Source organism: Parasteatoda tepidariorum, chromosome 9, assembly GCF_982258835.1.
Source record: "Parasteatoda tepidariorum strain Cologne lab strain chromosome 9, Ptep-v5.0, whole genome shotgun sequence".
NCBI classification, from domain to species: domain Eukaryota; kingdom Metazoa; phylum Arthropoda; class Arachnida; order Araneae; family Theridiidae; genus Parasteatoda; species Parasteatoda tepidariorum.
The window spans coordinates 13,149,344-13,175,569 of record NC_141763.1 but is presented as its reverse complement, the minus strand read 5'-3'; the positions used below and the strand labels follow the sequence as shown (position 1 = coordinate 13,175,569).

At 28.8% G+C, this 26,226-nt stretch overlaps 1 protein-coding gene across 1 annotated transcript; it reads left to right on the top strand.

The window, feature by feature from the left end:
* Nucleotides 1–65: 65 nt before the first annotated feature.
* On the top strand, nt 66–26,226 carry Orc1 (origin recognition complex subunit 1). Its single transcript, XM_043038816.3, has 14 exons — nt 66–325; nt 1,579–1,706; nt 1,864–2,036; nt 3,912–4,056; nt 7,966–8,746; nt 9,612–9,816; nt 11,661–11,758; nt 13,537–13,638; nt 14,173–14,344; nt 17,333–17,590; nt 18,654–18,773; nt 20,869–21,044; nt 24,446–24,570; nt 25,452–26,226. The coding sequence occupies exons 1-14, from the start codon at nt 267–269 to the stop codon at nt 25,613–25,615; spliced, it is 2,706 nt and encodes a 901-aa protein (XP_042894750.2). The 5' UTR covers nt 66–266; the 3' UTR covers nt 25,616–26,226.

The following is a 26,226-nucleotide window of genomic DNA, read 5'->3' as shown; positions in this document are numbered from 1 at the left end:
GATAGTGGCTTTATCGATAGCTTTTAAAAATCAATAGATTTTCTGGTTTCGGCATTACAGCAGTTATTCAACTGAAGTGAAAGAAAGAAATTTTCTGGCGCGTTTATTTGTTTACAAATATGAGTCGACTCCATGGTCGATTTAGTTGAGAGTGAATTTTGCCCTAAATTTAAAAATATATTTTATGTATTTTTTTAGTTTATAACTTGCTCATCCTTTTTTTTCTTCTTCTATATATCGTTTGTTATCATATTTTATTCTTAAAAATGAATGACTTTCAATGGATTGGTAAAAGTACTCCTTCTAAAAGAGGATTTTCTTATAAGTACGTCATTAAACATTGTGTTTACTATAAGATTATAATTATTCCAACTAATTATTTTAATGCGAGGTCAGACACGCTTAATTAACCTAAATTGTTTCTTACTTTGTTATTATTTTATTAAAACACATTCTATTTGGAATTGATATTAATTGTAGCACTAAAACTCTACACTATTGGGATATTGTGCAGATTCTAGGAGAAAGCAATTTTGACTTTATTTGAGTGACAGTTTATATAAGTGCGAAATGTTCTCGTATCGGTAACGCTGGGTAAGAATAAAATTCTGGCTTACCTATTACTAAATTTTTAGAAGTTCTACAAGATTGAGTTTGCCATTTAACTAAAATCATATTTGTATCTTACATTATCAAAATTCACAACATATAGTAATTTTAATTATCCAATCAATGTAGTTCTTCAATTATGGTAAGATTAACATATTGTGGTGATCTGCTGCAGAATAATCACCAGGTTTTAGCAATTTCCGCGAGAGATAATTCATAGTCACCCTAAGCAGACCTTCACACATTTACTTTTAAAAAAAGTGCAACTTTTTAGTCCATTTGGTGATTGTAATTGGCTGGACAGACCACAATATGGAAATATCCCTTTCTTTATTGTGAATTCTTAGTTATAACTGATAGATTTTTAATTCATTTCAATAAAACTTATTTACTTTGTCTGAATCCAAAACTAATTAATCAACTTATTATTTAAAAAACTTGTAATTTATTTATTTATTAATATTAATTAATTGTTATATTGAAATAATTATTATTAATTTATTTAAAATATTCGGAGAAATAAACTTTTAAAACAAGTGGGTTCCTTTAAAAAAATTACCCAATTTTTTAAGAGTATCCAGTATATGACAAACCCTTTTGTGAGTACCAACAAAATTATCATTATATCATATCCAGTAAATATTAAACAATATTGTTACCTCACATATTAACTACAGTTTATTTTAAGCTTTAATATTTTTGCTAACATGTTGTCTATTACTTCTTCCAGTATTCGTAAATACAACATTAAACCTATAGTGCAACCTTTGTTGTTTTGTATTTCTTATCTGTTCTTGAATTCTCATCCATTTTGTCAAACTGAAATCAATTAAGCTTGTTTATACATATTTTGTGATTATTTATTTATGAAAAGAGATTAAAACATTTAAATTGTTTTTATTTATTTAGTAATTATTATTTGTGTATGAAAAGAAATTAAAATATTAAATGTGAATTTGAACTCTTTAGGTCTTTTACTTGTGGTGACGTCATTTACAACATTGGCGATTATGTTCTGATACGCAATGACAACTCTGTTGATCCTGAAGACATTTTTAATTGTTTTATTGCACAAATCAAGGATTTATACGAGACAGGTAACTATTATTGGCTAACCTGTCAGTTATTTGACTATTATTGGTCCCCAGACAGCAAATAATTTCATGTCCCCACCTAAAGATGTGTTAGTTGTTTTTTTTCTTTATAATAAATTATTTTTGAGAAAGTAATTGTTCTGTTCTCAAACTCTTCTAGACTCTGTTCATAAACCTTATCAAGCTCATGTGAGATGGTTTTCTCGAACTTCAGACTTGCCAATTCATTGTCAGAAGTCATTAGATCAGATTTATGATTTCGAAGTTGTAGAAGATAATAGAAAAGGATGGTCAAATGTAATTGATGCAGAAACCATTTTTGACAAGTGTGAGGTGAGCACAGGTTTTTAAAATCATTTTTATTAAGTTTGGAATTCATAACTGTTATGAAGACCTTTAAAAAAATGTTCATTTTTGCAGTTTTGGCTCTTAATTTTTTCATGCAAACTTCCAAGTTCTTATTTTTAATTAATCATTAATGTTTTTCTTTCTTTCTATTTTTACAAAATATCAGTTTCTTATTTTTGGCATTATGTCATAGCATTATCACCTTTGTGAAAGTATTGATAACTCATAGGTTAAGAAAAAATTATCAATTTTTTCTTCTTTTTATTTGAATGTATACTTTGTAAGTGAAGAAACACTGTTGTACAGTGCACAAGAAAAGAGAACACCCTGAATAAGTTTTGATCTAGTAATCAGATTACCATGTACAAGGACTCAATATTGATAAATAGCTTGAAGGCCTATCCATAACCATGGTACAGTAGGGAACCGAGTATCCGGAACGACTGGGACTATCGCTATTCTGGATAACTGATTTTTCCGGTATTCTGAATTGCTACAAAAAGCCGTTTGTTTATTGTTAAACCCAACAAAAAAAAATGTTTTTTTAGAAATAATCTTAAAAAGAAGAAAAAACAATGAAGGAATACACTAATTATTATTTCCAAAATGATGATAAGGTAAACATCTTTCAAAAAAGAAAAAAATCCTAAAATCTTATGAGTAAAAAAAAATGTTTTTTAAAAATGGCATGAAAATTTATCGAGATTTGTTCCGGTTTTCTGATTTCCAGATAACGGGTTCTGTACTGTAGTTAATTGGTGCAAACAATATTTTAAATTACAAAATTAGGTACAAAAACATATATTCTCTGAAAAGAATTTTTTTTTTTTTTGCGCATTTATATTCTTGACCCTCAAAATATAGCTACAGACCCTGTATTTTATATGGTCGCAATAGTTTAGGCAGGAAAGCAGTCGAAAGTTTTTATCCCATATTGTTCATTTTGTGTATTTTGCCATCTCAGAGAGTTTTGAAATAAATTTAAAGGTTCTTGCACAAAATTTTAAAGTTTATTTATCCAAAGTTAAAACAAAGGCAAGAGTTTCAACCTTTATTTTATGCAGATGTTTATGAGAGATTGGTAGAATAATTAAGGGAAAAACGTGTCATAGTTATCATCATTTGTATATTTTTGTTAAGAGGATGCCATACTGCGAAAGAAAAATTTCCTTGCAAAATTTTTTTTCTCTTCATTACCAATTTAAAAGAAAGAAAAGTTGAGTTCAGACAAACCTAGAGTAGGCCATGAAGTTTCAAATACTGGAAAGAAAATTTTAAAATATATAAATGAAAATAAAGTATTAGAAGATAGCTTAAGATTATGCAACAGTGAAGTTCTCTTCTAATAATTTGTTTGCATTTTAGTATTTTGGAGCATTTTTTTCAGCAACTGAAACTTCATGACCTACTCTCGTATGCATGAACTTAAATTTTCTTTCTTGTAAATTTTAAATAAGTGTTGAAGGATAAAAAGAATTTGCCACGAAAATTATCTTCCACTGTATGGCATCCTCTTAGGTATCGTCCCAATCATTATTTTTTAAAGATCACTTTTATACTGATTTATGCATTTTCTTTCAAAAAGTTTATTTCCTTTTCTTGCAAATACATAAATAATTATAATGTCATTTACATTGAAATCAATCTGTATGTTGTCGCAAATATAATTTTAGCTGATGGTATTATCCAGTGATGTCCATTTAAATTAGACAAACTATTTATTTGTTTCAGTGATTCATAATTGTTTCACAGGTTGCAAGTTCATTATGTCTGCGACAGTACTCAAGTTTTATTTACATTTTGTTTTTGTATCATAAAATAACTTTAAAATCAAATTTAAAGTACATTTTTACTTGATAGATTGTATTTTTAAAATTATATGAGGAGCCTCCAAACGACAGCCGGAATGGGGAAGCCGTTTTCTTTTGCCGTTATGGATTTGTGGGCTATAAACTGAAGCCACTTGAAGATTCTCGGTTCATATGCAAATCACTAAACAACAAAGGTAATTAAAACCCTTACAGGGTGCGTAATTTTTTTAAAAAGTGCTTAAAGGTTCACATTTTTGATTTATGTTTTTTAAAAGCCCTTAACTGTGCTTTTTTTATTCAGGGATTGTAAAAAGTGTTTAATTTTCAGTCCTTTAAAAAGAGATTTTTTCTTTTGCCGTTTCGATTGTCGTTCTAAACTACAAAAAATGCATGATTTTCACAATTTTCTGTGCAGTATTTATGTTTATAATTTAAGAACTTTTAACGATAGAAATTTTTTTTATTACAGCACAGATCCTAATTATGATATTTTTTTTTTGGAAACTGATTAAAAATATTTTTGGAATGCTTAAAAAGTACTTAAAATGTACTTATTTTTTGTTGAACAATATGGCTAAGTACCCTGCCTTAGTCAGGCCGTGGTAACTTTACTTACCAACCACTTCCTTAATTTTTAATTTTTGAATGGAAGCTATTTTGCAACTATTATTTGTGTAGCCATGTGCTGATAACCTCAAAAAATATATAAAAAAATATTTATCAATGAAGGATTCGGTTATACATAAATATGGGTAACAGTAAAGGTTAGCATGGGATCAAGAAAAGAACCAATGCTAGGAAGCTATTTTTTCTTGTGCATTATGTATTTTTTCATTTAATAATTTTTCATCGAGTTTAGTTGTAGTTCACAGATTTTATAGGGGAGAGTGGCTCACCTTAGAACACTTTTTTCTTTTCATTTTTTTAAAAATTTTTTTATTTTGATCAATTATTGTCAAACTTTTACCTGGTATTCTTGTAACATTTTAAACTAGGTTTTGATTTTGTATTTGTCATAGGAAAAGTTTAAAAAAATGTTTAGTTAACCTTGTTATTTGTCCCATGGTGTACCCCCTAGTTGGGCAAATTGGGAAAGTATGTGAAAGTATGTGAAAGTGAAAGTATATGAATGTGAAAACTTAAGTAGAAATTTTCTAAAAATAATATAAGTAAATAAATGTAAATTTTTTAATTTTGTTAATAAAGCTTTATTTTGTCCCTTTCAACTTCTTGTATGCAAATCCAATTGTTAAGAATCAAATACCAAACCTAAAGAACGTTCAAAGCTTTGCTCTGCTTAATTTTTAACGAAATGTCATTTGAATCTATGTATGATTTGTCTTCTTTTTCGGGATAAATAAATGTTGCAAATTGATTCCGTCTTCTCAAAACTGATAACTCTTACTCATCTCCACCAACTCTTTCAACGCAACCTACAAAGGCAACAACAGATCTTTTACCAGCAAATTTGATATTAGCAAAATCTCCAATATGTAATCTTGTTTCACTACTTTTTTCTATATGTACTTTTTTTTTATTGTCAAATATTTGGTTGTCACTTTCACTGTTCATTTAATTTAAGCTGCAAGCTTCATCATCACTGTTATGATTGCTTAAATCACTAATTACTGGTTTTCTTCTGGATGTATTTGTTACTAATTCTGAGAGCATTAAATCCTCATCTTCCCAGACTTTTTTTTTACTTTCTCCACAATTTGGAGGAATGTTCATTTGTTTTGGCATAGCACACTCATATGTAAGTGAATGTGCATCACATATTGTTAACTCCTTAACTGCCGCGGGCGTATATATACGTCTCGGCCAGACAATGCGTTAACTGCCGCAGGCGTATATATACGCTTTCCCGATGTACGATGCTTTGCATTGCGGTGCTATAAATAGAATTACACCCCCTACTTCAGAATGCTGTAAAATGGCCTTCAAAATGTTTGCTTTGCGAATGTATTACTAATTTCGGAGGAGGGGGAATAGGAAAAGGATGTTATGGAAAAGTGATATCGTATTAATCGCTTGTGTGTATTTATTTGAGTAAGGTAGGGTTTATTCTTTTTTTGCTTTCTTTTCCCGTATGTATTTGGTGCTTTTTATTCTTTCCATCAACGTCTTCAAAGAAAAATGCATCGCAAAAATGTGCTGTTTGTTCAAGAAAAAAATTCTTTGTGACTACCGCTGTCAGTGCGATGAATGTGATGTTGTCTTATGTGTCCAACCATGTTTCAGGATTTATCATACAACAGCTAAGTTTTTACATCTTTTATACTGTATTTTTATTATTTAATTTAAATTTTGTATTTTATTTCTTTCCTTTTTCTTGTAAACTGTTTCTAAATTGCAAAGCGTGCATCATTTCCCCCCACCAAAACACCCTGTAGGAAAGTGCATTTGAGCGAAAAACGGTGGCACTGGGGAGTGAATCACGTTAATTTTACTCGGCAGTTAAGGTGTTAATTCTTAATGGTACTTGGAGGCTTGTAACATATAGTGTACCAAATTTGTTCCTTTTTCATCTGTGAATATTTTGGGACTCTGTATATTTAAAATATGTTGAAAGTTAGAATTTAGCTGCTCTCTCTTTTTTTTTAAAGCAAATGAAATGGCGGTTCAGTGTGGTCTTACTAATACTGTAGAATTCAGCAACTTTCTTACAAGTCATTTCCCCTGATAAAATTTGCAGCTGCTTTTTCAACATTGTTAGCACAAATTGCTGCATTATTTTTATACTTTTTGCTTCCAATTCTTGTGATTAGTTACGTCTAATGAGTTCCTAAAATAAGAAATAATAACTATTAATAAACACAGATTATATAAATTAAAAAATACTTTGCATGCACAATGTCTTTTTGTTAAATATCTATTTTTAATAAGGATCAATTATGCATATCTAATGTCCCAAGGTGGGCCACCTCCATCTGTCCCAAGGTGCACTATATACTTAATAGGATATTTTAAAATATCATACTTTTAGACTTAGAATTTGATAACTTCTAAAGGCAAAGATTTATACTTCATTATAATACCCATTATTGAAAAAAAAATTATTAAAATTTGTTTCGACAACTAATTAAACTTTTATATAAAAGTAAAGAAACATGCTTCAAAAAATAAAAATTTTAATAAATTCTTACCTGCTTAATCAATAGAATCAAAATATGTTCCAAGGTTAGGTGATGCTGACGTATATCTGAATCTAAAAGAACTAAAAGATAACTTAAGACCAAAAATAAAAATGTCCCAAGGTGTACTGTGTCCCAAGGTGAACCACTCTCCCCTGAGTTCAATTATTTTTAAGCACAGATGTTCAAGTTTATGGCCAATTCTTTTCATTAATGTAAAATTTTTGGGAATTAGGTAAAAAGCTAAATGAATTTCTTTTTAGAAATCAATCCCTAAAATCTTTTAACATGGTTTGAATAGAAAATATGGCCCTATAAAAGGATATTTAGGTATATTTGATTTATTTCTCTTTGCTTTATTTCTCTTTGCTTTGTTTCATTTTTTATTTTAAAATTTGTTCATTTCTTTTCACTGAAGTTCTTTTTTGAACTACAAATTGCTTCAAATAAATTTAATCTAAGAAAATTGTTTTTATGGATCTTTAAGCTAAAGTTGCTTATAAAACTAATCTAGAGAAATTATTATGTCGCATAACCAAATAAATATTTTTATCATCATTTTACTCTACTGTAAATGAGATGATAAAACTATTTTTTTTTCTTAAAAAATAGAATGATTGGCTTCTAAACATTTTTGTAAATCTAAGTCTTGATATCATTTATACTTACTCCTTTTTTAAAAATTTAAAAAAATTTTTGAAACATTTAAAATTCGCTATTATGGACATAACATTGTGTTACGCCCGTAACACCTATATTTTAATTTTAAACTTAGGAAATTTTTAAAGATTGTTACAAATGTAAATGACACAGATTTATTTTCACAAAAATTATTCGAATTGCTCGAATTTTTTTAAATTGATTTACATGTTTTTAAAATATGGCATTCTTAGACAGTAAAATTGCCCTAAATAGATTGAAAAAATTTGAACACATGCTAATGCATATATCATTACTTATATTTCTTAGATATTAAGCCTAGTCGAAAGAAGGATTTATATATTGCAACGACAACTGGAAGCCCCATGTACCCCAGAGTTTTAATCAGAAGAATCGATGACAAAATACTAGCCTGTAAAAATGAGAACATCAGGATCCTCGTTGCGAAGTCTGATGCAAAATCAATAGAGGATGTCACAGCCAATCTGGATGAGTTGACTCTCCTCAGTCCATCTAAAACCATGAAGCGCCCGTACATACACTCACTCACGGTGTCCAGCCAAAACAATGAGAGTGACCATTCGGACATGGATTGTCTCACCAGTGATGCCGAAAGTCAGCATGACACAAACTTGAATAGGAAGTGGAAAAATAATAGCTCAAAAGAATTATTTGAAAATAAGACCCCTGTTAGGACTTCAATTAGAATTAAAAACTGCACACCCAAAAGAGTGGAAAATGCTAAAAATGGCACACCCAAAAGAGTGGAAAATGCTAAAAATGGCACGCCTAAAAGAGTGGATAATGCTAAAAATGGCACACCCAAAAGAGTGAATAATGCTAAAACTGGCACACCCAAAAAAGTGGATAGTTCTAATAATGGCACATCCAAAAGAATGGATAATGATAAAAAAATCCTAAAGAGTGGATCGAAAAGAAGCACCAGTCCTAGAAAAAGTATTGCAATGGAATCTTCTCCTAGCAAAAAAGCAAAGACTCCCAGACGTTTAGAATTTTCTGTTGCTGATGAATACACAATTACTAGATCTGGGAGAAAGGTTAAGTCAGTACCACGTTGTGTGATAAATGAGTAAGTGAGAATTCAATACATTTATTTATATATTGATTTCAAAATTATCTTGCTAACATCTTTAAATTTATAAAATAATCCTCTGAGCATTTCTTAAGAAATTTAAAAAGATGTCAAAAACTCAAAGTGTCTCTTTCAGTATTGTAGGGTAGTCTATATCTCAAAAAGTAATTCTCGCAAAATATCAAGGCAAGAGAGCAATTTGTAGCTCATAAAAAATAGTTAAAAGTGTGGTAAAACTACAGAAAAACCTGAAAAAGTGATTAAACGAGTAACAATTTGAAAGCTTTTTTTTGATAATTTAAACTCTTTGAATTATGAAAAAAATGAGCAGTTAAAGGTGTATTCTAAGTTTTGAAAAAGTTATATATCAAAAAATAATTTTAAAATTTAAAACCACTTAAAAAATCCATTTTTATACACCCCCTACCTAAAAAAAAAGGAAAGTTTATGAAAAATTAACCAGTTGAGATTAATTTTAATAAAATATTTGTAATAGTAATTGTAGTTAAATCTGTAAACACAAATAATGTAATGTGTGTAATTATTATTTAAAAGTTAGTGAGTGAGTTATTCCTCATTTGACCGTGCAAAAGTTTTCCCGATCCCTAAGAGAGTTTTTGATGGTTTCTCCTAAATGTTTTCACTAAAATCTATGGAAAATATTCTGTACTTCCCAAAAGTGGTCGCTACACAGAGGGGATCTTTCCAGGAGGTTTCACTGTATACATGTTTGTGTGTGTTTATATATATATATATATATATTGGCTTTATTTAATTAGAACACAAACATTGTTGTCTCAGTAAAATATTTTTACATTTAATTGCATTATTGCGATAAAGTCTTTATGGTTTGTATTGACAGTTCTGATGATGAATCAAAAACTGTGATGGCAGATGCGAAGAAAAAGATATCCAAGTTTATCAGAACTACTTATTCCGATGATAGTGAGAGCGCATATTCTGTGTCTTCAGAAGAGAGCTCATCTGAGAATGAAGACATTGAATTTGAATGTGAGGAAGAGATGACACCTAAGACAAGGGAGAAGAGGAGTAGATCGAAATCAAATGTGAGCCCTCACTTCATTTCGCTATATTTTTTTCTACTCATTTATTATGGGTTGTTAAATGAACGTAAACAATAACAAGCTTCCTAAAACCTTAAGAAATTTAGAAAACTTCCAATCATGGTGTGTAGCGTTTTTAAAAAGTACTTAAGGTGCTTTTTCCATTGGATGTTTTTTTTAAAGTGCTTAATTTTCTCTTTTCAGTAAGATTCTTGCACATGATTCTCGTGTTTTGTTGCCTACTGAAAAGAGAAAATTGTTTCTTCAATTTTCTCTTTTCAGTAAGATTCTTGCACTCTTGTGTGCAAGAATCTCTCTCTGTTGCATTTTGCAAGATATTCTCAATTTCAGGATTCATTTTCCGACCCCTGATATCGAGCCGAAAAATCTCTTGATCATTTTATAATGGCTAATATGATCAAGAAAAAGAGTTCTTTGCCAGAAACTAGTTATTTTTTTCATGATCATGTAAAGTGTTTGAAAATTATTTTGCATTTTGTTAATGTATATAGTGCTTAAAAATATTTTTTGAATGCTTAAAAAGTACTTAAAAGGTGCTTATTTTTGTTGAAAGATTTGGCTACAAACCCTGTCCAATGTATCCCTCCACTTAAGTTGTGCTTACAAGGCTGTATGTGAACGTACTTAAAGTTCTGGGAAGTTTTATTATTGTGATTTATGTTTAAATTTGCACATAATTTTACCATTTATAAGTGTTTTCTATAATTTAAAGCAAATTTAAGAAAATTAAAATCACAGCATAAAAAAGGTGCAAGGTTAGCCATGTTTTGAGTGCTATCCTTTATTTGGCTATATTTGTGTAAAATAGCACCACTTGTTATTTTTTCGTGTCGCAGCATAGCAAGCTTGCGGAGTCTTCCGAATTCATTTTTGTTTATTTCGTTGAAAGTTAGATGGATAGAACGTGTTATATTGAAAACAGTACTGTTTGTCTATGGTAAGAACTCCCTTCCCCCGCCACAATGTCCGAGGCCTTCTGCTGCTGTGGAAACAGGAATAGTGCATTTCAGGGAGGGTAATTTCTCTTCACTCTAGAGCTAACATAATAAACCAAAGAAAAAAAATTACCTTTCTCTCCCCGACCTGGACCAAAACCTGTCCTAAGCAATGACCCCGTACCCCTAGTTGAAATATTTGAATACCTTGTTACGATAGTAACCGACACGAGTGCATGCGAATTTCTAGGGGAGTTCTTACTTTAGACAAACTATATAATAATATTGGTTGGAGCGTTTTTCATACTTAGGTGTAAAAATCAGTCGGAAGTAGTATCCCGGCATGACGAATTTTAACCCCTAGCGCCATCTGCTCTTTGCTTTACACGGTCATCCATCCATTGTGTTATTTTCCTGCATTTTTTATAAAATCATTTTTAAGCTTCAATAATGGTATTGCTGTTTGTTTCAGCTGTGATCAGTAAAAAGCTTAAAGAACAAATAATAAGTTTATCTTATATGTATATTACAGCTCTAGTCTAAGAAGTTACCAAAAATTAACCCCAACCTATTCTTATTTATTTTCCTCAAATACTCTTAAGCATCTACATTTTTCATATTTTCACCCATTTATCGCTCATTTACTCCTTCCCAACTGTTAAATTACTCTTGATTTGAATTTGCATTCTATAAAATAGTTCAATTTATGGTGAAATTGTATTTTGATTTAAAGCTTTCTATGTTAAAAAAATCAATCATAAAATTTGTTAAGATTTGCCTCTGGCTAAGAATTTTAAAGTTGGACTAATGCTTTTGTTATTTGGTTGATTTACTGGCTAATAATTTAAAGTCCTTAGCAAATAGCAAATTATTGTTTTGTTTTCATTTCAGAAAAATTCTCTTTTGAGGAAAAAGTCCTTGTCTGCCATGCCTGATAGAAAGACGCCACTCAAAGGGCCTCAGAATCTTTTAGAAGAATCTCGATTAAGGTTTGCTGATTTAAAATGTCTTTTTTTTTCTTCTTCTTGAAAACTAATGCTTGCAATCTGATATTGTTTTCGTTAAATGCTTCCTGAAAAAAATTATTAGGACCTCAAAATATTTTATAAGGGTCTCGCATAAGGTTTGCTAATTTAAATTTAAATTTTTTTGTTTCTTGAAAACTAATGCTTGCAGCGTTTTTGTTAAAAGCTTCATGAAAAAATTTATCAGGAAATCAGAATATTTTAGTCTGGCATAAGGTTCGCCAATTTAAAATTTCTTTTTTTCTCCGTTTCTTGAAAACTAATGCTTGCAATCTGCATATTTTTTTCGTTAAAAGCTTCATGAAAAGAATTATGATTTGTGGTCAAAGTGTATTTATTTTTTCATCGATATTTCATGTTTAAACAAGCTTGTTTTAGGTTTAGGGCCATTTAAATAATAAGTAGACTGGTGGGATGGTTTGTGATTCAATTATTTTTCCAGGCAAAAGGGAAGGGGGTACTATTAATACTTACGTAAGACATTATATTCCACTTATTTTCTAAATTTTCTTGAAAATGAAAATGAAAAATGCAACAAAGCAGATAACAATGTGGGAAAATTTCAAATCTAAAATAAAAGGTGAATTTGATGAAAGAAAAAAATTGGTGAAAAAAAATTTCCTCAAATAGTTTCAGAGCTTAAGAATTTTGCCCACAAAAATAAAACACAAATATTCCTGAAAATAAAAGTTATGAAATGAATTAAAATGTAAATTTTGCTTTACGCTAAGTTAGCTCTTTTATTTGATTTAAATCCTAAAATTTGGTTACTACAGTAAAATTCAAATTCAATATCATTTTATGGATATAAAAATAGAATACTCATATGGAAATAGGATAGTTACATGAGAGAAAAGAAAAAAAAACATTAAGTAAATTTTGTCTGGTAAATAAAAATATTTTTTTGGAAAATGAAATTTAATACGAATATTCGGACACGATGTGGACAATTGTAAATCTTATGGTTTTTTTGCACCTTTGTGCAATTTTTAGAACTCTATATATAAGTAATATTTTAAGCTAATGAATGTTTCAACCCTTAACGATACAGAAGTATTTCAAACGTACTTCTCACTAAGTAAAATTATAATAATCATTTATTATTTTATAATTAATTGTAAAGATGAGAAAAATAAGAGTGGTGAACATAGCTGCCAACTCTGCCAGTTTCTCCTAGTCTACTGGTTTGATAAAAATTCTCTTAGTTTTTGTACATTTTAGAAAATTCCCTAAAATTGGGTAAATTTCATTAAAAAATCCCTATTGAAATAAAAAATTTTGCTGGCTTGAATATTTAAATAAGTGTTACTAATACATAAAGAAGCAAGCCTCTTTTATAAAAATGAGTTAACTATCTTTGTCGAATTAAATACCTATTACTGTTCAAAATTAAGAGTAAGCATAATAGATCATTTAATGTTGATCATAACTGGAAAATATTGCAGTTTTTTATTTTGATGTGTAAAATTCCCTGATGTGTAAAATATTTAGTACATTTTGTAACAATTATCAAGAAATTTATATTTCTTAAAATCTACAGGGTTTTTCCCTATCCATATCGGCAGCTATGGGTAAAGTAAAAAAAAAATAATAATAATAATTTCCAGCCATGAAGGAGGCATCAGACCCAGTAAGTATAAGTATTAAGGCACTTATATGGTGGTATTGGTCCGTTAGGATTTAATAATTTTCTTGTAATTAAACTGTATTTTCTCTGTTTACTGATTTTTATGATTTTGTAGATTACATGTATCAGCTGTTCCAAAGTCGCTACCATGTCGGGTAGATGAGTATTCAGACATTTATAGCTTCGTTAAAGGGTGTTTGTGCTCTCATACTGGCGGGTAAGTTTAAACCTATTTTTTATTCTTTCTTTTTTTTTGCCCACCTACAAAATTTAATTATGTAAGCAAAAGAGACAAATTTCAATGAATCAATTTATTTTTAATGAAAAAATAACTATAAAATTATAGCACTTATAATATATATATATATATATTTTTTTGCATTATCTTCAAGTTTAAAAAGTTATTATCCGACAGTTGTGATAATGAAGTTATAAACACTGTTCTTTGGGTTAATGATAAATTAATAACAGAGGATGTATAGCTTAATCTTCAACAAAAAGTGCGCACCCAAAAAATATTTTATGCACTAAAGAAAAATACTAATTATTAAAGGTGTCTGCATTAATAAAATATTCTTTTTCTATTGTTAAACTTTTTTGATGTAACATAACTTTTTTTTTTAAATATCTTTGTCTAACAAATCAAATTTTATATTAGTGCTGATTTTTTTAAAGACTTATTACGCTTTTTTAACAAAACATCGTGTTTACAAAAAGCAATATAAAAAATAATAATAATATGTTGTTTTAGGTGTATGTACATATCTGGAGTTCCTGGCACAGGTAAAACGGCTACCGTCCACGAAGTCATTCGAAATTTAGAGAATGAAAAAGAGGAGGGGGAGGTGCCTATCTTTAATTTTGTTGAGGTGAATGGAATGTGGGTGACTGACCCATATCAATGCTATGTCAATATATTTAAGGTAATGTTATATTCAAGTTACCATCAATTAGAATCAAATAATTAAAATTATTGGTTTAAATTGATTAATCATTTTTTTAATCGTAGATTTGAATTTATCTTCAAAACAATTTATTTTCAAAATACATTGAGGATAAAAAGAAAAAAAGGAAATACAGTGAATTCTCTCTACTGTGATATCCGATATAACAATAACTTCCTCTATTGCATTAATGTTTTGTGGTACCGACAAACTAACATTGGATTGAATTAATGTTATCCACCTCTCAATATTGCAATATTATCTGAAGCAATAAACCTCTGAAAAAGGATTTTTTTTTCTTCAAATTTCAACCTTATTTTCTCATTAGGTTTCAAATAATGTTACAAATCTTATTTTATTAAATTTGGTGGGGTTTTTTTTCTTTTTGGTCTTTTCTGACCAGAGAAGTCTTACTGCTGATTATGTAGGGTAAACTAACCAGTGAAGGAACACTTAAGCTTCTCTTGCCTTTTAAAAAATCATATTAATTTCAAAATTCGCAATCTTAGTTAAATGACAGTGTCAACATATTTGTTGCTAATTGCAAATTATGTAAAAAAAATTGTAGAGAACTTACATAATATTGTTTTAAAGTTTTGGAGGTTCAAATAACAAGTAGTAAGAAGACCCAGTGAAGGAACAGCTCTTACCAGTGAAGGAACACAAAATTGCCCAGTAAAGGAACACTTAATTTTGGTTATTTTTTAATGCTATTTTTGAATTTATAAGCCATACAAATATTTAAAATCAAGCCTATTCTTGAAATTATAACATATGAATACTTAGAAAATGTTAACTTTTTTTTGTAATCATGAATTGAAAATTAAAGTGTCTACATATTGACACATACTATTCATTCACTGGGAAATCTATGCCCAGTAAAGGAACATGCCTGTTCCCTCACTGGTTAGAAGTTGTTTTTCGTATTTTTAACATACTTTTGATGCGGAACATCACTAAAGGTAGAAAGGAAAATAAAGTTTATCTTTTATTTTCATAAGCATAGAAAAAAAACCAGTGAAGGAACACCTGTTCCTTCACTGGTTTTTCATCGTTTGGTGATCCAGTGAATAAACACCTCCTTATCTCAGTACTTTATTATGCTATGATGCTTAAAAAAATAAAACGTAACTTCAGTAACTATATTTGGAATTCTCTTTTTCACAGTGAGAAAAATAAAACTATTACATGCAATTAATCCCACTTCAAACATATAAATACAAACACTCACCTTATAATTTTTTCAAAGAAACAAGGTGTTGCAGAGATAATAACAAATTCAAAAATTTTTACAGAGAAGTCTATTTGACCAGGTAATCCAAAACATTGCCAGATGACTTCCTATTGTTTGGCAGTAAGCTATTGTTACCAATCTATCTAAAGAAAAACTTATTTTAAATCAATATATATGAAATGTTCCTTCACTGGGTAGTGTTCCTTCACTGGTTGGTTTACCCTACTTATCTTATTTCTTTTCACCACAATGAATGGCTTTTGTACTCAGATCTCAATACCCTATCCTTGATGTACATAGACCACCCCAAGACCTTCCATTCTTATAATTGCCTCCCTTACCTCTTAAGAAGATGTAACATTCCTATCTGATTTCATGTTTAGCCATAATTACCACTCAGCAAACTAAATTTTTGTATAATATATAAATAGATTTGTAGTTAATATATATATAACATTAGATTAAAAAAAAATTCTCATTGTGTACCCAAAGTATGTAAGCCCTCGATATAATAATATACCCCTCTGCAACAATATATTTATTTGGTCTCCAAACTATTGTTGTGGCAAGGTTTTACTGTAATTTAAGATTTGTAAGACGGTAACAAACGAATTATGAAGTTAAAAGTGATGCCTTTCTGAAAAGTTATGAAATGAGCAAAATTTTTTATAAGATTACATAAAACTTTTGTACTCATTGTACTCATAAACAAATAAAAAAAAATTTAAACCCATAAAATAAGTGATGACTAATCTCATTGCTTTAAAATAATATAAGTGATGGACAACTTTTTTTTTTTTAACTATATATTTATATATGACTTAGTTTATGTTTTTTTTTCTTCGTACCCTTCAAGTTTAGCTGTATTGATTTATAAAAACAAATACTGTGAATATAAATTATGTGCAAAAGTAGCCATTAAGTGTTTGTCTGAGAAAAACATATGACACTCACAATGAATACATTAGAGAGTGAATACCAGTAGTTAGATCATTTAACCATTCCTTTCTTTTTTTCTAATTGAATAATTTATTTGTGTATTATATTATATTATTTGTGTATTATATCATTATATATTATATTATCATTATATGTATATGAGTTATTTTATAAAATTATCATTGCCATATTATTTAATAAAATTACCATATTATTATCATAAGGTTTCTAACTTAAATGCTTGTATTAAATTTTTAAGAATTAAAATATAATTCACTTATAAAAACAATTTTGGTAAACTGATTCCGTTTGTATGAATTTTTTTAGTAAAGGATCAAATAAACATATCTTACTTGCAGTTGCTAGACACATTTATTGCATTGACTAAAATACCAATTCTTTTTTTCGTTGTATTTAAGTAATTTTCTTTTATTGGCAATTTACTTACACTGAGACACATTTATTGCATTGAACAAAACACCAATTCCTTTTTTTCTATAACATTTAGGTAATTTAATTTTTTGTTGTTGATAATTCACTTGTATTTACTAAACACATTTATTGCATTAAACAAAATAACAATTCCTTTTTCTATTGTCACATGTTCCTTTTTGTTTTTTGATACATGTTTATCCAGCAATAGGTGATTTCTTATAAATTAATTCCAGCTTTCCATTTTTTTCCAAATTTCTTTAATGAAACTGTTAATTTCAATCAAAGTTCATGCTCTTCTGATATTTATAAATTTATTGTTAAGCTTCGATAGTCCAATATAAGAAATCCATTTATTTCAGGCTCTTACAGGTAAAACAATAGCCTCTCAGCAGGCAGCGAATCTCCTAGAAAAACGTTTCACAGAACAGGGACCCAAGAAAGATGCTGTGATATTATTGGTCGACGAACTTGATCGATTATGGACCAGGAAACAAACTGTCCTTTACAATATATTTGATTGGCCTTCCAAAAAGCATTCTAAATTGATTGTCTTGGCTATTGCCAACACAATGGACTTACCAGAGCGTCTCATGATGAATAGAATTTCAAGTAGATTGGTAATTTATTTTGAGTAATATAGTTTTATAGCCTTAAAAAAATTTGCATTTTCTTAACTTTTGCATGCTGAGAAAAAAACTTTGTACAATTTTATGTGAATTTTGAGGTAGTAGTGATGAATAGAATTTCTTATGATGAATAGAATTTCAAGTAGATTGATAATTTTTAATGTCCCTTATAAATTCTCAGTTACATTTAAGAGTTAATTAAAACATTTCTTTACAAATTGTTAGGACAATAATTTAATTTTTAAAATTTATTTTGAGTAATGTGATATATTTTTTATAGCCTTAAAACAATGAACTTTTTCTTAACTTTAAAGTGCTGAGAAAAAAATGTTGTACAATTTTATATGGATTTTGAAGTAGTAATTTTTAAATTATTTGTTTAATTTTTTATAATTAGTATGACTTTTTTATTGCTATTTAAAGCCTTTTATTAATTTAAATCTTAGATTTTGATTTTTATTCAAGCAAATTAACAGTAGTTCAGTAAGTTGTTTTTGTTTCATGCACTTAAATTCATTTATTTATTGTTGCTAAAAATACTCAATTTTTTTTGTTACCTGAAATTTTAAATATGATCATTTAATAGTAAACAAGTTACCAGTTAGCATTACTTCATGTTTGGATTTTTTATCTATTTATTTATTTTTTAAAATTTTATTAAACTATTAAGTCTGCTTTCTTTTGCGTAATTTTAGTGAGGAATTCATTTTCTAAACATCTTAAAGGAACTTTTAACCATCTCACTAACTGTAAATTACCTAAAAAGTGTTTTTTTTCTTTTCATTATTTGCAATCTTTTACTGGTTTAAACCGTGTATTAATCCATTCTGTCCTAAACCTTGCCAACTCCGGCCTTATCTCATGCTTACATGTAACACGCTTCTGTTATGCATGTTAGATTGACTGCAATTATAACAAAAGTAGTCTTTGAATGAATGTGTTAGGATTGCTAACTAGTTTGAATTTGAGAAGATTTTGTGCTACAAATTGACTTTTGCATTTGATTTCAAAATATTTTAAAGTCAAATAAATAAATAAAAGACATTTCTTTCAGGGTCTAACTCGAAAAATATTTCAACCATATAATTTTAAGCAACTGCAAGAAATCATTATGAGTCGCATTCAAGAATTAAATGTTTTTGACAAGGATGCAGTTCAATTAGTGTCTAGAAAAGTAAGTTTTTTTCCACTTCTTTCGTTTCAAAATAATTATTTTGTATTTTATAATGAAGCTCATTAAAAAAGATTTTATATCACTTGGTGCTGTGTTTCATATAAACATAGCTGTCGACTTTACTGGATTTTCCTGTAGATTACAGAATTTTGCCAGATTCACCTGGTCTACTGGTTTAATAAAAAATACTCCTGGTGTTTGTACATTTTAAAAATTTCCTAAAATTCAGTAAGTTTCCTTGAAAAATCCCTATTGAAATATAATTTTTGTGCAGATTATTGCTTGCTTGAAAATTTAAATAAGTGTCACTAAATACATAAGGAAGTGAGCCTCATTTATGAAATTCAGTTTTTGATTAATTAAATGTCTTACTATTCAAAATTATGAATAAACATAATACATAACATTTCAAGATCATTTAATGTTTATCGTAACTGGAAAATATTGCAGTTTTTCTAATTTGATGATGGTAAAAATCCCTGAAATTCCCTATGTGTAAAATATTTAGCATACCTAGCAACAATTATCATGAAATTTATATTATTTCGTAAAATTTACTGGATTTTTCCTAACCATGTTGGCAGCTATGTATAAAAAGTTTTTGAATTCGAATTTTAAAAAATAATAATAAATTTACTCTGCAACTTTTAAACTTCCCAAACATTTTAAGAATTTTTTTTCGGATTTATGGCAATGAGGTACACTCTCAAAATTTAAATCTTGTCTCATTAAATTTTATACTGTATTTAATTGTAATGTTTTTTACTGTATGTACACATATATATTTAATTTTATTAACAATAACAATAAAGCCATTTCTACAATTTGAATAATACAGTGTAATTTGCATATTTATTTTTAAAATGCATATATGTGACCTATGTGTTTTAAAATTCTTAGAATTTAACATTTTCCCTGCTACCATTTTTAAACTTGTAGTGAAGTAAAAATTTAAGATTTTTTTCAAATCTATCTTATACAATATTCATCATTGTTTGAATTATATATATGTTGATGTGATTAAAATCAAATTTATCAAATCAGGAATTCAATGTTCAATCACACATTTTATTACTGTTTTAAATGTTTGGCATAAAATATTCTTTTCTTTTTTTTTTTTTTTTTTTTTTGCTAAACATCCTTTTAGAAAGGTCATAACTATGGATAAAGTTCAGCAAATTTTGAATAAGTAATGTAGAGTGTCCGAAAGGAATGAAAGTGGTCATGTTTCTTGAGACATATACATCGAATCAAAATCCCTAACTTGCACTTGTGAATATTGTCAGAATTTACATTCAATGATATCATATTGACCCTATTCTCACTGTGTGGAAAAGAGTAAAACGTTAAAATCTTAAATAGGAACTGCCATTTTTTAATGCAGATTTCGGTCCTCCAGAAAAAAAATATTCCCATTTTAACTGCGGTTTTTTTTATTTTGGTTCACAGATAGCTCTACTTACATTAAATTAAAATGAGGTTAAAAATGCTTAAAATATAGACATCTTGGGAAATGCATGTCAGATAAAAAAAAATTAATAAATAAAACAGGTCTTTGATATTTAAGGAAAGAAAACAAGAAGAAAAATCTACATCAAATGAAACCAAATGTGGCTCTAACACCCAGTTTGGGTTGAGGGTATCATGTTATGCATGTTTGATTTAATTTATAACCGGCATTGAATAGTTTGTCCATTTTTGGGTTTACAACTATCAATGTTCAATTCCAAAACCTTGTAATTTTGAAGTAAACCCAGTAGACAATGGAACTCCTGGATCAAGTATTGAGACTAACTGAGATATTTTATGTCAGTAGTGTAGTCAGTGGGAGCCAGGAGTAGTTCCAGTAGTAAGAGTTCTGCTGGGATTCGAACCTGGGTCATTCAATTAGCAGGCAAGCGCTCTAGCCAACCCACCACGGTACGGTTGTGTACGTTTTAAAAATATTTAGACAAGTTTTTTTTAGATTTTTAATATTTGTATTTCTTGATATGTTTGACCATTGTCAAACATTTCAGAAAGCTTGTATATTCGTAAGGTTTATTTTATTTGATTGACTACTACGATGAATTTTGATATTATTCCAACCCAAAAGGTGGCAGCAGTGTCCGGTGATGCAAGGAGGGCTCTTGACATATGTCGTCATGCTACAGAAGTTGCTGAGCGAAGCAAGTCCTCACCAAAAAAGAAGTCTAAAATTCTGGTTGGTATGGATCATGTGGATATTGCCATTCAACAGATGTTTTCTTCTCCTGTCATCTCTGCCATCAGGTATTTTTTAAGTTCGTCGTACAAATGAAGATTTAGATACTTTTTGCCTATGTTTTTTAAACTTATAAATTTGCTTGCATTTTTTTTTCAACACTTGGTTTACTTTGATAGCAATTATCTAAATATGAATTCAAACACAACGGGGAAAAAAAGTGAATTTAAAACGCTGTGAGCGTAGAAAAATCATAAGTCATTCTTTTTCTGAAATGCTTTGGTGCTTTAATGAATTAAACACCATTAAAGTCAAATAAATTCTAATATATCTAACTTATTCCCTATCTAACTGTTATATAGTTTGTTCACCAGGAGTTGGCACTTGGCTCCACCTCCTCAGATGCAGAGTTCATTTAAGCGCGGGAGTAAGAAGAGAAACATCTCTGCTCTAGAAATGAGACAACCCTTGATACGCACCAAACGCAAACATTCTATTCTTTTACAGCCCCTTACTTCGCTTTATCATCTACTATTATACCATTAGCTACTCTAGCTAAATAAATATATTTTAAAAAATACTATTTTCCCAGCAAAATGTCACAAAAAGGACAAACTATTTACTCAAAAGAGAGAAATATTATCAAATTTATGAAATATTTAATGTTAAAAAAATGCACAAGATTGCGAAATAAATATGTCATACAATCGCCAAATGACCTTATTCAGGTGGTTCACATCCTTCTCCCAAAAATTGCAAAATAGTATGGTTGGATACCATGTGATGAAGGCAGAGCCAGGTGCCAACTCCTGGTGAACGAACTATAAGTTTATAAATATATCTACACCAGGGTTCAAAATTAGCAGCATGTTCAGAAACACTAAAATTTGACTTGAACTTCAATCAAATGATTATCAGTGGTCTCCTGGACCAGCGTTTGATACACGGATGGCAAGTTTTTTTTTTTTTTTTTTTTAATTATCACATTTTAGTCTGGTGCTTTTGTCCTAAAATAACAGATTTCATCTTAATTGTGAACATTTTGCATTCTTTATGTTGCAATTTTTTATTTAAATTCACTTTTGAAAAAAAATTTAAGAAAATCTAGTAGACACTTTCTTGCAGGTTTTTAACTAATTACTTATTTCTATATATGTACTTAAAAAAACTTACTCTGCTGCTGACTTAAAATCTCAAGATTTTACAAGTTGTTCATAGTTTTAAAACTCAAGTGCAAAACCTAAAAAATTGCATTTATGCATTGGTATAAACATTATTTTTCTTGTTTTAACTAAGGAATTGATATTGTTTTGTAAGTTCAAATATTAATGACTAATTTACTTTTACAATTTAACAAGTATTGAAGAAAAAATGTCTTGGGGAAAAAAAAACTTTTATTACCTTAATATGTATAGATCCCTATGTGCTTACTAAATATCTTTTAGAAACTCTATTGTTCTAAAAATGCTTTTAAAAAAAGCCATTCTAATAACAGAGAAAGAATTTTAAACATTGTAATATTTATATGTCATCTCGTTAAATAGATTTTTAGAATCAATTATTTTTAAAGTTTAGGCATCCATTGTTATTAATTTCATTCCTCATGCATCTGGAAACTGCTTTTTGCTGCTATATTTTTGAATTATTGAATATGTTGCTCTGAATTCTAGAATGTTTTAGAAATACTGTTTATGTAATACAGTCGAACTACTATTTAACGAACTTCCATTTTGGAAATTTCTCTATTTTGCAAAATTATTTTGAGGAACCAAGAACTTTTTTAAAATTTCTTCGTAAAATAACTTCCAAATTGCTAAGTGTATTTTCTATTTAACGAACTTTTCTTTGAGATCCACTTTCCCTATTTCCCAATATGAATCAAAACATTTTAAACTTGTTTACGCATTGGGGAAAATGACCTTAAATTGTTTTTCGTTGCCACTTTAAAAGAAAACAGTAAAATCCCTTTCCCTCTTTGTTTGCATTTCAAACAAAAAACTCAGACAAAATTAACGGATTTTAACAGTAGTAATTAAACTTTTTATTTTTTAGTAATAAAACAGTACTAATTAAAAGTATCTTGCTTCCCAGGAAGATTTTTTTTATGGTTAAGATTTATAAAATAAATAGTAGATACTAGTTTACGAGCTAAAGGTGTATCAATTGCTATTTTAATTATGTCTAGTGTTTCTGAATTTAAAACCCGTTTTGTGTTTAAGTATTTCAAAAGGTGATTTCCTATTTAACGATGCAGTGTATCTGTCACTACAAAAATAAAATGCCAATTCACTAGTATATAAGACATGCCAATTCAGTAAAATTTTCTTTTTAAAAAAGAAATCTAAGAAAAAATGATATTTTTTCTTTTTTTATGATTTACTTTTGCCAAACTGCACTATCATACACTGCTTACAGAGCATTTGCATACAACATCTTGGCATTGTATACAATGCTTAGTAAAATACAAGATCCTCATGCTTTGCCTTTTGTTGGAATAATTAAGTTCAAACTTTTCTAACTTGAATTAAATGTCAATTTCTTTATATGTATTTAAAACAAAACTCACGACGAAGAAAATTTAACTTGTAATAGAAAGTGATAATATGATATATAATTTTATAGTTGCAGTTGTAAATTGATTGTTACCAACTTAAACGATCCCCGAATATTGTATATTAACAAGGTTTAGTTTACAATTCTATTAAGATAAACATAATAAATTCAAAATACTTATTGTAGTGTGTCTACCACTACAAAAATATAATTCCAATTTACTCGATTCTATGGAGGGGTACCTTTTCATAGATAAAGGTTGCCATTGCTGATAACAACTCTTCCCACATTCGTGACCTTCAGACTGATCTGAGCGTGCCTACTTTGACAGAAACTCTCACTTCAATTTTAGCATGCCTACTTGGATGGTCCACATTGATTAGTTGACTTGCTATTTGTGACTGCGACATCATCAACCTCCTCGCCCTGTTGCTTCTTAGTCTCGATCATGTACAATGTATACACTTTACTGTTAAATGCAACGCAGAAGCGACCATGACTGTGAACTTAATACAACTCTCACGATTAGCACTCAAAAAGCATGGTGATCTTAATACCTTCCGGCTTCTTACAAAACAGCAATGAGTCAACTAGTGGTATCGGTTCATCGAATTCTATCGCAGAGATAATTCTGGTGGGGGAGTACTGTAGTGTACCTACCACTGCAAAAATACAATTCCAATTTACTAGTATATAAGACATGTAAAACTTGATTCTATGTTGGAGTACCTTTTCATAGATTGACATGGTCAATAACAACTCTTCCCACAAACGAATTTTCCATATAACGAACTTATTATTGGGATTTAGCGACTTAAATAGAGGTCTGGCTGTATTTTTATTAATTGTTTTTTAGTTCTAAAGCTTTTATCTTTTGCACTCAAATTTTCCATTTCTTTTTTTATTTATTCATCAGGTGTGCATCTAAGTTGGAAAAACTGTTCTTCCAATGCATACTTGCAGATTTTAGTAGAACAGGATCTGAAGAGACATCACTCCTGAAAGTATTAGATCTTCTGGATTCCAGCTGCAGATTTGAAGGTATTATTTTTTTTTTGTATATTTTTTTTTTTTTTGCATTTTTCTATTTTGTAATAACATTAGTTTGTTTCTGTTTAATGAATAATTTCCATAGCATTTTTTTCTAAAAAGTAAGTAAATAAATTTGGAATATTTTAATTTTTTTAATTTGAATCTCTTAGTGTTCATGGTGCATAGCATTTTTAAAAAAGTGCTTAAAAGTGTTTATTTTTGATTTTCGTTTTTTTAAAAACCTTTTAAGGTGTTTTTAAAAAGTGCTTAATTTTTCCTTTTCGAAAATGAAATTTTTCCTTTACCATGTGGATTTTCACTGCGTATTATGCAAAAGCGTGGTTTTCACTTTGTTCTATTCAATGTTTTCACAAATCATTAAACCACATTCCATTTTGACATACCGTTTTACTGCAACGTATGATAGCACCCCAATCATATTACATGCTTGATGAAATACTTGGGAGTCTGGCTGTGTTCGGTGAGATTCTTACACTCCCTGTATTTTGCAACTCTGCTGTATTTTGAAAGATATTCTCAATTTCAGACTTCATTTTCCACCCTCTGAAATTGAAGCGAAAAATTTTTGTCTTTCTATCGTGGCTAATGTAATCAAGAAAATAATTCTTTTTCCGAAACTAGTTATTTTATCATGATTATGTAAAGTCTTTGAAAATGTTTTCGAATTTTGTTGATTTTGTTTATAAGTTTAACAAAAATTTAAATGATAGAAAAGAAATTTTTATTACTGCCCAGATCCTAATTAAAATTTTTTTGGAAATTAAAAATATTATTGATTAAAAATATTTTTCGAGTGCTTAATACTTAAAAGGTGCTTATTTTTTGTTGCAAAATCTGGCTGTGCACGCTAATGTTTATTCATTTTTCAGGAATTTTGCCTCCCTCAACTTCTGAAGTCACGCATGTCTGTGCACGTCTCGTCCACTCAAATCTCATTCTGGTGGACAATTTCCGAAATGGACTGTACATGAAAATCAGACTCAATGCAAGCCCTGATGATGTAAATACTGCTTTGGTTGGAAAAAATATGTGATTATATTTTTATGTATCATGATGAGATATTGGGAAAAGAGAACTAACAAGATGGACTTTCAGACCATTATTTATAAATATTTTAAGGTTTTGTATTATATTGTATGTATTATTTAATCATCATATTTTATAAGCAATCATCACTACTCTAAGTTATATTTAAAGTGTAGGAGAATAGTTTGTATTCTCTTATCGAACATGATAGTGCAAAATCCATAACTGACGACATTTAAAATGTCTTAAATAATTTTAATCAGTATTTCAAACAATTTTGCATGGTAGTTTCTTCAGTTGCTCTCATTAGTATTTTCTAAGAAAACTCTTCTTCAAAATCTTCCTTTGATTTTAACAAAAAGTTTTTAATTTGCATTTTTTTTAACATAATGAATTTCTTTAAAAATTCATTTATTTGTCCTACTTCGTTTTAGAACTACAATAAATTATATATATTTCTTAATATAACATCTGTATCATTTTTTTTAAATGTTCCTTTTTTTATTTTTTCTTGCATTTTTATGCTGCTATACAATAAATACAAAAATTGATTTTAAGTAATTATGTAACCTTCAATTTTAGCTTGAGTTAATAAATATATATGCTTCACAATAAAAA

Coding starts and splice junctions, on each gene's coding strand:
- Orc1 (XM_043038816.3), top strand. CDS start 267: ATGAATGACTTTCAATGGATTGGTAAAAGTACTCCTTCTAAAAGAGGA. Junction 11,759..13,536: donor TTAGAAGAATCTCGATTAAG/GTTTGCTGATTT, acceptor ATGATTTTGTAG/ATTACATGTATCAGCTGTTC. Junction 24,571..25,451: donor TTCCAGCTGCAGATTTGAAG/GTATTATTTTTT, acceptor TTCATTTTTCAG/GAATTTTGCCTCCCTCAACT.